Here is a 14981-nt window from a genome sequence, read left to right as displayed (position 1 = left end):
TACTACATTTCATGAAGTATGTGATAGGCTTCTGTTCTTCTGTTCTGGCTCATATAATATTTCTTTCTTATCTGAATGGAAATCAGAAGTTTTTGTGCATGTGTACAACTGGGTGTTACTGAGTTGGCTGAAGATTGGATTGTGCCACTCTTCTCCTCAGTGCATGGGACAATAGCTTCTACGCTGTCTGGACACGGTATAACGACTTCTAGAAATCTTTTCTGTTGAGAATAGTCTCAGTACTCATTTTTGGAGGAAATTAAGATGACGCTGTATATAAAGTAGGTCTACTTGTGTAAAAAAGCACATTTGGAGTCATAACGGAATTACAGCTCTACTTGATCTCTTTCCTGACTAGTAGCTACAGAAGCTGCATTGTTAAGAGATTATTGGTATGACAGTTGTAATCAGGAAAGATAAATGCATTAGTGATATTTAGCGTGTTCTTGCATTTTTGGTAACAAATTGTAAAAAACAGTAGGCTAACTTGAAATCCCTGAGTCTGTGAAACCTCTATTTTTTATTGCTTTTCTTCACGCAGAAGAACAAGGGAAGAAATTGCTGAAGTAGTAATTCAGAAAATCTTCAGGATTTAATCTGCTATAAAAGTCATACTGTCCTCAGTTGTTATGTCTGAAGTCTGCAGTTGTAAGATCTTGGAAAAATAAATCTTATTTTATTTTGCAGAGCATTGGCTGTGATGACTATCTGGGTTCAGACAAGGTGATTGACAAGTGTGGAATATGTGGAGGGGACAACACTGCTTGCAAGGTTGTGTCTGGAGTTTTCAAACACACGCTAACAAATCTTGGCTATCACAAGATAGTGGAAATTCCTGAAGGAGCTACTAAAATCAACATTACCGAGATGTCAAAGAGCAACAACTATTTGGGTAAGTTGTATCTCAGTGAACAAAACATTCTTTGTGAGCTAGTGCAACTGGGTGGAGGGCTCTAAGCAGTGTGAAACAGATGTCAGAAAATGAAAAGGAAGCTCATTAAATGGGCGTTTTGATCAGAACTAACTCACAGTTTATAATTCTGTCTTGAACTTGCATGTCAGACGCTGTAGATCTGTTACCATCATTCCCTGTCCATGTGAACTGGTTTTGGCATTTTGTATTAGTTGACTTACTGTTGTGATTATGCTCCTCACATTGTAAACCTAGTCAGCAGGAAGGCCAACAAGGCAAGCATCCTGGTGGGGGTCTGTTATAGACCGCCGAACCAGGATGAGGAGTTCTACAGGCAGCTGGCAGAAGTTGCGAAATCGTCAGCGCTCGTTCTCGTGGGGGACTTCAACTTCCCAGACATATCCTGAAAGCACAACACAGCCCAGAGAAAGCAGTCTAGGAGGTTTCTGGAGAGCGTGGAAGATATCTTCCTGACGCAGCTGGTTAGAGAGCCTACCAGGGGAGGTGCCCCGCTAGACCTTCTGTTCACAAACAGTGATGGACTGGTGGGAGATGTGGTGGTTGGGAGCTGTCTTGGGCAGAGTGACCACAAAATGGTAGAGTTCTCTTTTCTTGGCGAAGTCAGGAAGGGGACCAGTAAAACCGCTGTCTTGGACTTCCGGAGGCTGACTTTGAGCTGTTCAGGACACTGATTGGCAGAGTCCCTTGGGAGGAGGTTCTGAAGGGCAGAGGAGTCCAGGAAGGCTGGGCACTCTTCAAGAAGGAAATCTTAATGGCTCAGGAGCGGTCTGTCCCCACGTACCCAAAGACGAGCCGGTGCGGAAGAAGACTGGCCTGGCTGAACAGAGAGTTGTGCCTCGAGCTTAGGAGAAAAAAGAGGGTTTATAATCTTTGGAGGAGAGGGCGGACCACTCAGGAGGACTACAAGGCTGTTGCGAGGCTGTGCAGGGACGAAATTAGAAGGGCCAAAGCTCATCTGGAGCTCAATCTGGCTACTGCCGTTGAAGATAAAAAAAATGTTTTTACAAATACATCAACACAAAAAGGAGGACTAAGGAGAATCTCCATCCTTTACTGGATGCGGGGGGGAAACTTAGTTACAAAAGATGAGGAAAAGGCTGAGGTGCTTAATGCGTTCTTTGCCTCAGTCTTTAGCGGCAAAACCAGTTGTTCTCTGAATACCCAGTACCCTGAGCTGGTGGAAGGGGATGGGGGGCAGGATGCGGCCCTCACTATCCACGAGGAAGTGGTTGGCGACCTGCTACAGCACTTGGATGTATGCAAGTCGATGGGACCGGATGGGATCCACCCGAGGGTACTGAGGGAACTGGCGGAGGAGCTGGCCAAGCTGCTTTCCATCATTTATCAGCAGTCCTGGCTATCAGGGGAGGTCCCAGTCGACTGGCAGCTAGCAAACGTGACGCCAATCTACAAGAAGGGCCGGAGGGTAGACCCGGGGAACTATAGGCCTGTTAGTGTGACCTCGGTGCCAGGGAAGCTCATGGAGCAGATTATCTTGAGTGTCATCACGCGGCACTTACGGGGCAACCAGGCGATCAGGCCCAGTCAGCATGGGTTTATGAAAGGCAGGTCCTGCTTGACGAACCTGATCTCCTTCTATGACAAAGTGACACGCTTAGTGGATGAGGGAAAGGCTGTGGATGTGGTCTACCTTGACTTCAGTCAGGCTTTTGACACCGTTTCCCACAACATTCTTCTCAAGAAACTGGCTGCTCGTGGCTTGGACTGGCATACGCTTCGTTGGGTTAAAACTGGCTGGATGGCCGGGCCCAAAGAGTTGTGGTGAATGGAGTCAAATCCAGTTGGAGGCCGGTCACTAGTGGAGTCCCCCAGGGCTCAGTACTGGGGCCAGTCCTCTTTAATATCTTTATCGATGATCTGGATGAGGGGATCGAGTGCACCCTCAGTAAGTTTGCAGACGACACCAAGTTAGGTGCGTGTGTCGATCTGCTCGAGGGAAGGAAGGCTCTGCAGGAGGATCTGGATAGGCTGGACCGATGGGCTGAGGTCAACTGTATGAGGTTCAACAAGGCCAAGTGCCGGGTCCTGCACCTGGGGCGCAACAACCCCGAGCAGCGCTACAGGCTGGGAGATGAGTGGTTGGAAAGCTGCCTGGCAGAGAAGGACCTGGGAGTACTGGTTGATAGGCAGCTGAATATGAGCCAGCAGTGTGCTCAGGTGGCCAAGAAGGCCAACAGCATCCTGGCTTGTATAAGAAGCAGCGTGGCCAGCAGGGCTAGGGAAGTGATTGTCCCCCTGTACTCGGCTCTGGTGAGGCCGCACCTCGAGTACTGTGTTCAGTTTTGGGCCCCTCGCTACAAGAAGGACATGGAGGTGCTCGAGCGAGTCCAGAGAAGGGCAACGAAGCTGGTGAGGGGTCTGGAGAACAAGTCTTACGAGGAGCGGCTGGGGGAGCTGGGATTGTTCAGCGTGGAGAAGAGGAGGCTCAGGGGCGACCTTATCGCTCTCTATAGGTACCTTAAAGGAGGCTGTAGAGAGGTGGGGGTTGGTCTGTTCTCCCACGTGCCTGGTGACAGGAGGAGGGGGAATGGGCTAAAGTTGCGCCAGGGGTGGTTTAGGTTGGATATTAGGAGGAACTTCTTTACTGAAAGGGTTGTTAGGCATTGGGATAGGCTGCCCAGGGAAGTGGTTGAGTCACCATCCCTGGAGGTCTTTAAGAGACGTTTAGATGTTGAGCTTAGCGATATGGGTTAGTGGAGGACTTGTTAGTGATAGGTCAGAGGTTGGACTAGGTGATCTTGGAGGTCTCTTCCAACCTAGATGATTCTGTGATTCTGTGAACATAGAAGAATCCAGCAAAGGGGCATGCACATTTATGTGAAGTATATCAAAGTTCCTAGAGGAGAAAAGAGCATCTTCTGATTGCCTAAGAATGGCAGTTCTTTTAATGTGAAAAGTATACCGAAATTGTATTGAGATAACGTGACCTTGGGGTGGTATTCTCAGAACACAAGATTATTTATATAGTTGTTTATTCTGAAGCAGGTCCTTAATACAAAACCATAGAGGATCCTGGAATATTATAGTGACATCATGGTGTCTTGTGATGTATTTCTCAAGCTGTATAGCGTGCTGCAAATTAGAGATTATGTGGAAACTCCTGCAGATGTACTTCTGTCTTGTGTGCACTTGTGAACTGTGCCGTTTCCCTGTTATACCCTCCCATGTTCCCAGTTTACAAAGCTGCTGAGTGGTCTGGGAGAAAAGAGTCAGTTCAGATTTTTAATTCCCCCCTCCCCACCGCTTTAATTGCTTTTCATCTTTTAGTCCATCCTTAGAGCTCTTTTAAGAATTACCATAGCAAATAATAAAAATGTAGCTACACCAGGCCTCTATTGCAAGCTCCATGTCCTTTTTACTAGGACTATCCAGCTGTACTGAAAGTTTAAAATCCCAGTATTCTTTTTGACAGCTGCTTTATCTCACTTCTGGTTGTTAAGTATCTTGGCTACAGCTCAAGTTGCTCAAGTACAAGAAAGTGAAGTGCTCATTATTGAATCCTCTCCTTCTTCCTCCCCCTCTTCCTCTCCTTCTCCTCTTTCTGTTGATTTTACAGAAACATCTGCCTGTAGATGGGGGTTTATTATGGGAAACAGAGTGTACTATAATGCAAACTCCATAAATTTACCAAAAATCTGACCCTTCAAAAGTGAAGAAATAATATAAGCTACCCACAGTCCACAAATGACAGAAGTTCGGGACCACTTGTAGGGTGAACTCATTATCAGTTCTGATTTGTTGTGGTTTCATTCATATGTCTTTTGGATACAGTATACACCTGTACACATCAGCATTCATTTTTTCATGTGAACACTAACTTGTTGGATGATGAAAGCAAACAATTTTTCTGTCTAAATATCTTCTACAGACACTGTATTTGGTAGCAAATGGGTGAGAATGCAGCTTATTTGGCAGGCCAGTGAAAGTTGCTACATTACTGATCTATAAAATCATGAAACTGAATATAATTTTTTTGACAGATTTACATGTCAGTATCTGAAAAACAGCAGGCAGAAAAGTTCCCTTAGCGATATTAAAAATGTTCTGAGCCATATGAACATTTTTGGAATTGGCAGGACAGAAAAATAGTAACGTTTGCTTAAAAATAAAGACTGTTGGCATGTATGGGAAAGTTCCAAGGTTTTTCTTTCCCATGCTACTCCTTATCCCCTGAGCTCTTTGTTTATGCCATTGTCTTTTTTTTTCTTTTTTTTTATCCATTATATATGTTTCATTTTAAAGCTGCTGGTATGGACTTAGTCTGCTAAATTTACCAGCTCCCACCTGTTACAGATTCTTAGTGCTGCAGTTCCTTCCAGGAGGACTCCAGCCTCTCTGCTTACTCTATAACATTATAAACTCAGTTTATCAAGGCAGGTGTAGCTGCTCCAGGACAGGAATGAACATGAATCAGAAAACCGAAACTAGAAAAAGGTTTACCAAGCAATCCATTGTAGCAGTTAAATGGTAATTGGAAAATAGTGGTTTTGGCCACATATTAGTGGCCACACATTTCTCACTGATATGAAAGCATTCAAAATTTAGGCGTTGACAGTTTGATGGATCACAAAACCGTGGTACAGCTGGGAAAATTGACAACTCGAATCTGGTACTTACTGGTTTATCAATATTTATTGTAATAAGCAGAAGTCATGAATCTTAAAAATGGTAAATACTCTTTAATTCTTCCTTATGCTGCAGCAACAACAAAAGTATCAGCCAAGCAGTCATTTCTTTAAGCATGCACTTGAGTGCTTTGCAAAACTGAAATTTCAGGTCCCTGTTCTGTCATAGTCCAACTGTAGCCATGAGAACTGCTTGTAAGCAGTATGCTTCTTGTTGTGAAGAATATTAGTTTAGTTGTTTTTGTTTGTTTTTCCTTTCACTTTTTACATTTCATGGTTTCTTCTATGCAAAATCATGAATCAGCTCAAGGTCGCTTAAATTTTTTTTTGAAAGATGTCAGCAGATGTTCCTGGGAATCTGAGTTATCCTGCTTGTCTCTGTTCCGGAGACCATCTGAGTTCCATGTGGTTTCATTAAACATTTTTTACACAGTTCCACACCTCTTCACTGCTTTGTTGAAAGTACTAAGCAAGCAAGCAGCCAGGAAAGTGTGTTTTTCACTAGGAAGTATTACAGATTTCTGTAAAATCAGGAGGTGCTGGAAAAAGCAGACAAGAAAGTTTTTTGTTTGTTTGTTTTTAGAATTTCAAACTCAACTAAGAGTCATCTAAACACCTGAAAGTTTCTTCATACTGCTTTTGTAAACTTTCCTCTTGTAATCCATTGGTCATTGTTGCAAAACCTGTGACCCTTGTAAAAAGTCTAGTTTTAGTGATGATGCTGAAAATGACGGAAACGGGCTATCTCAGTGGTTCAAGCATATTTCATGTAACTTTACAACTGATGTTTTACAGAATCTACCAAATCATAGATTTCCTGTGCATCTAGTGGCCTGTGCTATTTTAGATGAAGTATTTTTTCCCTGGAAACAGCTTGTATTTTTTGTTTGTCCAGTTTTGGTATTAACCAGCCTAAAAAATAGCTATTAACAACTATTCATAATGCATGAATCAGTCTGTATATTTACTCTGGTAGTTTGAAGCAAAAGCTACATATTACAATGTAGGCTTAAACTTCATAGCATATAAACAAGGCTATAGACCGTACAGTTCTGAGTTATGTACGGAATGACTTGCTCCTCAAAGTAGTTTTCAGCAATATTTTCTTCTTGGCTGATCTGTTAGACCTTTGGGCAACAACTGCTGACCTTAGACAGGCTTTTCCATTGGCAAAGCACTTCTGTCACATGCTAGTCTTGTATAGGAAAGAGACAAAAACATACTTTTTATCCCACTGGTAATCAACAGCTGGCCAGTTCTCATACTCTGAAATGGGAAGTTTGCCACCAAGTTAAGTAGGACCATGATACCTTAAGTGGGACCAGTAAGTTTCAGCACTTATGCTGCAAAACATGTTTTTTGAATAAATATTCCAGCATCTTTGGGATTGATATTTGGGATAATGGCAAAAATGTAAATCCAAATAACATGAATCTGTTGTCATTATTCAGAAAGTGCTTTTTTGTATGGTGGGTGTTGAGAATCTAATTTAAAGATGCTGATTGTTACTCATATCTGTAGCCTTAACAGCAAGAGCACACAATGGGAAGGAGGTACAAACAGTAAAAAATGAAAATTAGCCTAATCAAAGAATGAAAGATATGGTGGTTGAAAATGAAGTGTTTGGAAATACGTTGACCATGTGTAGTGAACTTACTATGATCAGAAAGAACCTGGTAGTTTCTGAATCTGCGGACATGTGACTCTGAAATGCAGTTCTCGAAAAGTACCAACTGTTTGCCATCATTAGCAGTAAACGATTATGAGACCTTATGGAAAGGAAAGTTTATACATTAGAGCTTTGGCAGGTCTCTTAACATTTCGTGCCATACATGAATGCTGTTTACTGCAGAGATATTTTATGGGGAAATTTATATAACTGCTAATTGTAAAGCTCTTTTTGGTTCCTTCATGGTATGTAATTTTGTATTTCGATTTTGTTTTTTATGGCATTAAGTAATTTCATTTATTAAATGAGATTAGATCTTTGAATCTAATCTGTTTTCCATGCTTTCTGTAAAAATGATTCTTGGCTTTCTAGCACCTCCTCTTAGCATATGCCAGGATACAGTATTCGTGACTGAAATAAGAGGTATACGTTATTATTTGTTGGTTTTTGATTGAGCAGAAGACCAAGAGATTTTAATGATGTTCTTGTGAATATTAGTCTGAACCTGGATATAGATTTAAGGAATTAGTCGTATGAAAACAACAGTGGCTGATACTAAAGGGACTGTGAAAAGCTTATCTGAAAAATATTTTGATTCAGAATCCCCTGCAGCACAGACAACATTCAAACAGTATGTCTCATGATGGAATACCGTTAGCATCTCTTGAGCTTAAAATAACATTTTGAAATCAGTTTAGGGGTTCAAATTGCCAGCAAATAAAGGAGTTGGATTAGAACACAGGGAGAAAATTTAGAACATAAGCATTGTTAGAGGCACCACTGTATCACATGTGGTCATATGAAACGTTTTATAATTTATATATAATCACTCATGACAAAGCTATTGATTTGCTTGATGTGGTGCTAATTAGATCAATTGCTACGCTTAATTATTGATTTTATTTAATTGCTCTTAACTGAATATTATTATTTTGGTATTATTATTCTTATGTTGTTCTACTTTGCAAGACAATAATGAGGTTGCTGTGCAAAAACATTGCAACAGATACATTACAGTAATATGGAGAAGAGAGGTTATGTATTTGAATTTTCAGGGTTAGGAATTAACGTGCAAGAATATGCAAGAGAACAGGTTTTGTTTGGTTGTTTTTTTTCCTTGGTTACCATATATAAAAGAGATCAGCATACAGAAAACTTCTATATTACAGTGCTTTGGTGTGTGTTAGGTTCAGTGGCTGTCCCAAATCAGTAGTGACAGCTGCCAGTGAGCTATTAATAATCCATCCATTTCTGTGCAGAAACAAATTTTGCAATTTCTTCCTTTGAGTTTACAAAGTACAGCAACCCAAAGCTATGCTATTACGTGCGTTTATTGTGATGGATTTGTGAGTTCCCCACAGGGACTTGTATGTTATATTGTGGTGTACGTTCCTTGTTGAGTGCATCTCTATATATGTCAGTGGATGCGTTGGAGTGTCTCTCTCACATTCACAGCTTACTGTATGCATTACTTATAAACTATGTAACTACAATATCTAGATTAGAAGAACTGTTTTTTTTACCTTTTGTCCTTGGTTCTCTTGCCTGTTCTCTGCTGGAGTTAAACAGCAAAGACATTATGTTGTACAAATGAAGGAAATTTTCTCCAAACTGTGAAGAAAAGATGTAAAGAATCACTTCTTAAGTATGCTGCAAGTAAGCACAGAAAGATCAAACCTTAAGGAAATTTTGGAGTAAATTATTATTAGCTGAACAGGCAGTTGAAATCTCTCTGTAAAGTTAAGCATGACATTTTGAATAATATTCCTTAAATATGCTTTTTATTATTAGGAATTCTAGCAAATCTGTTTTGCAGTTATTTCTGAAGATTGAACTGAAGAGTCCAGAACTGCTACACAGAAGGAGGAAAACCTCTTTTTTTTTAGAAAATATTTTCTAAAACAAGCATTCCTTTAAATCATGGTAATAGTAATGTCAACTGATAACTTCTGCTTATTTGCTTCTGTTTTATGCTCCTCTCCACTCCGAAGCTTATGTCTTTTTTCTGCAGTGCTTCAGATCTTGCTTTTGGTTAGAAATTTTCTGATTCTGCGTAATGGACACATAATAGAAGCTTAACCAATTTTGGAGCATCTCAAAAGGTTCAATTCTGTATGAGTTTTAGAAGAATTTTTGAATTACAGTCCTTAACATAGTCTCAAAACAATTTTCTGTGGAGAGAGATTCTTTCACTAGAATATTTGTCTTATTGTAGCCAGTGTGTCGTATTTGGCTAGGGTGATCACTTACTAAAACCCTCAAAGTCGTTGAGACTTTGGATGAAATTCAACCCTGGTGTTAATGAATTCAACTCCACTGAATTCAAGTTGCTCAAGAATCTTACCTAGCCTAATGACCTGTAGTTGAACCAGAATATATCTGGGATGTTATTCTTTGCTGACCATATATTTTTTTCAATACTGGTGTCGCTTAAATAATTACATTTTAGAGTTTCTGGCAAGGTTATCTTACTATAGTAAGTTCCAAGGTGACCTTTGCCCATCTGGCTTCATTAAACAGCATGCTGACACCTAACACTCTATGTAGTGATTTGTTGGGTTCCAGGCACATTTTGAAAACACAGAAGAAATGCATTCTCAAAAGCTAGTTTATTCATTTTCATACATTAAGTGGCAGAGCTTAAAAAAGGGCAGACCATGTTACTTCTCTGGGTGAAGGGAAATACTCTTTTCCCTGGCTTCAGGAAAGTTGCTAAGGTTTTAATGGCTGAGTTAACCTCTGTAGCACAGCTTTCTAGCACTGTCTTACAAAACAGTCCTCTGCATGTACCTTGCCATTGGTGTTTTCTCATACAGACTTCTACAGGAGTTTCTCCTTGCTTGCTGATTGCAGGAGAGCTGCTGGGAGAGAGCCCTTAAACTGGGGTGCTGAGGGAGAAGCCTGGGTGCCTGACCTGGGTGACTGGTGGCTTTCCATTTCTCCTGAATCTCAAGGAGAGTTCTCTGTGTTGCTTCTTTTCCAGGTACATAGCTTCGTGGCCTTTTTGTTCTCTTTTCACTCTGCATCTTGAAGAATAGGAATATCTTTTCCTAGCACCCAGTGGCTAGGCTTTCTGGCTCATCCCTGCTCACTGATGACAGCAGTAATGACCAGTTTTGGAACTCATAGTGTTTCCGTTTCCTGTGTTTCCTGGTTCTGTCAGCATTTGACAGAAGTGGTGTTATTTTTTTTTCTCCCATTTGTTTGTAAGCAATGTTCCTATAAAACCAGCTATCACTACAGCAGCACACCAGCTGAAGCCTGCTGTTGCTTTGATGATCTGCCCTGCAAATACATCATCTGAATGACAGCCAGCAGCAATGAGTCCCACTGAGGTGCTTGGTTCATAAGTTCTATATTAAAGGAATATGTCGTGTTTTTTTTCCTTTCCTTGAAATATGGAAAGGTTGTTTCGAACAGAAGGGAAAGGGATAAAGGGAAGTATGCAAAATAGTGAAACTCAGAAAGGCTGGCTGTTCAGTTTGGCTTGTAAAGCACCCAGCAATCTGGTTGCTTATATAACTTTCCAAACCCCCTTGGCCTGGAAGCCTCTGGAGAACTAACTCTGTTGCAAGACTTTTGGTATTTCCTGCTTCTTGTCAGACCCCCAAATCTTTAATTTCAGCTTTTCTTGCAGTGTTTGGATTATACTTATGTTTCCAGTTATGGACAAAACCAAGGAACTTGGATGCAACATTTCAAAGAAAATGCATGAAAAAATGAGAGATGGGCAAAGAAGCTTGAACAACAGAGCAAGTTTTCATTTATCTGAACCCAGTTAATCTGAACTTTATAGATCTCAAATCTTTATATTTGTCTTTGTTTTCTAGTTGATGACCATCAGGTTGCTCTGTTTGGTTCTGTGTGCTGGAGCATCTGGAAGACTTTGAAATGTCCTCTGTGTTTCAGAAGGCTTCATCCTTTTCTGCTTGTTTTTGTTTTTTTTTTTCTGCCATTTGGACGTAATACAGGCTCATGTTATCTTTCTCACAGTAGCATGAAATAGAGAAAGCTTTTCTCTTCTTCTTCTGTGTTGTGACTGTACTTAATCACATTCATTTCTTGAGGTATGGTTTTGTATACTGTAATTTGTTTACTTCCTTAGGGATTACAGTAGTCCATGTGCAGAACACATTAACTTTTAAAAACTTAACAGTATTACTTAATAACAGTTACACCTCAGTATAGATACTACAAGTAATATACAGTAGAACATCTGCACATACTTCCTTGTGTCAGTGTCTTCACCACTGCTGGGATCTCTTTGGATTCCTGTCAGGCCTGTTAAGGGGATCCTATGTCCTTGCCTCTTGCATATGTTTGTTTTTTTTTTTTTTTTCTGGAACATGGATTCTCCTCTCGCTAATGCAGCTGACTTCCTGCTCTCACTCCATTCTTCTTTTGGCTGTAAGATGGCCAACAAGGGACCATTTTTGGATTGTTGTATGTCCTTTGGAAATCATTAGTTTTGTGAGTTGATCAAAGTCCCTCAATAATTATCTGTTGCTTAGCTGTCTTCTTACCTGGAGTAAACATGACTGTGCCTAAGGTTCTTCTTTTTCAAAGTTGTAATCACAGTGTAGTGATCTTACCTCGCTAGTTGTGTGTTAGATACAATACTATCCCCTTCTTAAAAAATTTTAATTAAAAATGACTTTTGTACTCAGACCCAGCTGCACATAAAGACTGAACAAAACCAGTCCAAATTCATAAGCTATCCATAGACAAATTCCCAAATCATATCAAGACATATTCTTTTTCTTGCCAAGAGGAGGTGTTGTTACTTATTTAAATAGTTGTTCAAATGCTGCAGAACAAAACTTAAGAAAAATGTCTGGGAAACTGGTTTCAATTGTCTTAGACATTTCTATACAGCATTCTTTGATTCCCTAATCTTATTTTATTCTGAGCAAAATTCTCTTTTGGATAGCAAAAAACTCCTCTTTCTTTGTTCCTTAAGTGTACCTTGATCTAGTCAGATAGAATATGTTCTGACATCATTGATTCTGTAGAAGAAACATTTTTATCTTTTTTATTGTTGTTGTTGCTTCTCTGATTTTACTTTGAACTTCTGAGTTTCAGCATTTTTGTTTCTTACCCTTTCTTAAATCTCTTTCAGTAAAATAATCAGCCAGTAGAAATTCTACATGATTAGTGGCTTCATGGTTGTATCCAATAAAGAGACTTCATATGCAGAGAATATTTTTACATTGCAGCATTAAATTCCAGAAGAAATCCAAGGCTTTCCTAATACACAGTATATATGGGGATTTAAAACTTGATTTATAGGCTGTGTGATTAAGTTAGTCAAGGGAGATTAAACTTTATCCTTTATTTCTTAACTTGCTCAGTGTCTTTGTTTTCTACTGAGTATTATTTCAAGTGCTTTGTGTCAGAAAAGTGTTGCCATTTAAAGGCCTTACAGATCCAATCGTCCTTTTGTGTCTGTACCCATGGTAGAGGTAGTTACCCACAGTCAAGGCTCCTTTTATTTTATATATGTATTATAATTAAACTGCTGTAATTCCAAATATGTTGATAGTGTGCCTGCATTCTGGGTCTGGTGAATGTCTGCTGCGAGATTAGATATTTTTAAGTGAGCTTCTTAGCAAAGGTGACCAGCTGGCAGTACTAACCTGAGCATGGCTTAGGGGCCTCAAGATAGAAAAGGTTGAATATCACCTGGTCCTAGTGCATCTAGTCATAAAACAGCAATCAACACTGAAAGAAAGAAGGAAACTTCTATTTAAAATAATCACAAAAAAGCACATGAAAGCAACACGTTGCAACAGTCAATGTTTTAACCCTGACTCAATACTGATATTCCTACCCAGAGTCCCGGAGACACTGAGGTGAAGAGTCAGGCCTGGGGGCTGTCCCTGCACACCAGTCAGAACAGCGAGATAGGGCCAGAGGTAGGGCAAGACACGAGGGTGCAACGTACCTGTGAGGCCCAGTCAGGAGAAAGGTCCAGAGGTACTACAGCATCAGATCAGGACCATCTAGGAAAACCAGCCAGGGCTGGCCAGAGGGACACCCATACTTAAATGGAGCCCTAGGTCCCTTGGGGTGGCAGGGGGTGGGGTGAAGGCCCCAGGTGAGGCTGGTTGGGATAGTTAAGACATATTGGTGCATGTAGGGCCCTGCCAGAACTGTCAGTGATGGAGAAGCACACTTGTGCAGAGCTTGTGGAGTCCTCAGATGACAAAACTGAATTTAATCTGGGGCAGGGGGGTGCAGAGGCCAGAGCACAGATTCAAGAAATAATCTTGTCATGGTAGAAGAGTATTTTTTTCATGAAACTTATTATTAGACCCAAATGGCTTGGGTTTTGCTTTTTAAAGAAAGGACTGAAACAGCAACAGGACTTTCTTTGGGGCGATATCATCAGATTTTAGTGCTAAGTCAAATACTTGATATGGACAAACAAGTTGCACTGTCAGCAGGGATGGGCTCTGTGGAAACAGCAATTAAAAAAAGGCAGTGGCAAAAAGTAAGCAAAGTAATAATCTTTTCAAATGAACATGCCTTCAGGACCGAACTCTGCATATTAAACTCTCTCAGATAAATAGTACATAATATCTTTTTTGTTATCTACACATAAACATCATATTGTTTATCTTTGGCATAATGAGCACTATTTTTCTCAATATTTGGATTACAGTCATACTTGAATCTCTGGTTTATTAAGTTAGATATCTGTCGTCTTTTCTAAGGGTAATTCAGGCAGCTTCCCCCCTTCCACATACGCACGCACGCACACTTTCTGCTAATAAACATACCAAGTAAACAGCTGCTTCACTGAGCAGAAGTAGTTTACCCAAAACATGAGAACATTTATGAGAAGTAATAGCAGAGCTTTGGAAATCTTAGGGAAGGGATACATTTTTATTGGCAAAAAGAGGCTCTGTCATTTTTCTTCTAAATTGCTTGTAAGGACCTAAGGCAACAATGTCTTAGTGTATAATGTGTCTGCAGATGTTCAGTCAGTCTGCAGAATAAAGATTCCTTCAATAAGTGGAATTATAAGTTTACTGTTGAATTTCTGTCATAACACTTCATCATTCTCTTTTAGGTTCATATTCCAGAAGGCTGGGGGGATTGATTTTTCCTTAAGTGTCTGGCAGAGCTAGGAGAGGTTTTTATATATCCAGAATGATAACTTGCTCTGATTTTTTTGTTGTTTGTACCAAATACTATTTCATTCCTTCCCCAAACCTAATTAATACAGGGGAAGGACAAGCTGGGAGGATTGCTTTGAGCTTCAATTTGCATTATAAGCATATAATACTTTTCATTGGTTGTCTTATTTAAAAAAGAAAAAAGAAAAAAGCATGATGCAGTCTTAAATTTTTGTTAAGAGTTTGTAACTTTTTCACCACCACCATTTTGTCATATTTTTAACATAAGTAGAATTTACAAGACTTTTCAAGTGTCATAGAAAAAAAGCATGTTACCCTAAGAACTTACCAGTTTCTTCCAATTATATATATATATATATTTATTTATATATACGTACATACCATGAACATGGTAGGTAGTTTTATTTAAAAAGATAAAACATTCTATTAATGTGTTTGAATTAATCTTGAATTGCATTGTACAGATGGTGGCCCTTCTGAGTGCTTTTTTACAACAAACTGCGTGTGGTAGTTCATGTGTCATGAGAAGTGTGTACCCATAACCCAGGGAGAAGTATGCCCGCTGACTGTACAGCAAAGAGAAGTAGCAT

The 14981-nt window shown here is 40.0% G+C and overlaps 1 protein-coding gene across 4 annotated transcripts in view; it reads left to right on the top strand.

Annotated features, from left to right (window-relative positions):
• The window catches only part of THSD4 (thrombospondin type 1 domain containing 4), a 297318-nt gene that overhangs the window by 234942 nt on the left and 47395 nt on the right, over positions 1 to 14981 (top strand). For all 4 annotated transcript variants that reach the window (XM_040569780.1, XM_040569779.1, XM_040569781.1 and 1 more), the window contains one exon: positions 688 to 892. In XM_040569780.1, the coding sequence (XP_040425714.1) occupies positions 688 to 892 (205 nt within the window). The remainder of the gene's footprint in view (positions 1 to 687; positions 893 to 14981) is intronic.

The sequence above is a fragment of the Cygnus olor genome, chromosome 11 (genome assembly GCF_009769625.2).
Source record: "Cygnus olor isolate bCygOlo1 chromosome 11, bCygOlo1.pri.v2, whole genome shotgun sequence".
In the NCBI taxonomy this organism is placed as follows: domain Eukaryota; kingdom Metazoa; phylum Chordata; class Aves; order Anseriformes; family Anatidae; genus Cygnus; species Cygnus olor.
The sequence above is the reverse complement of the archived record's forward strand: the minus strand, read 5'-3'. Positions and strand labels throughout refer to the sequence as shown.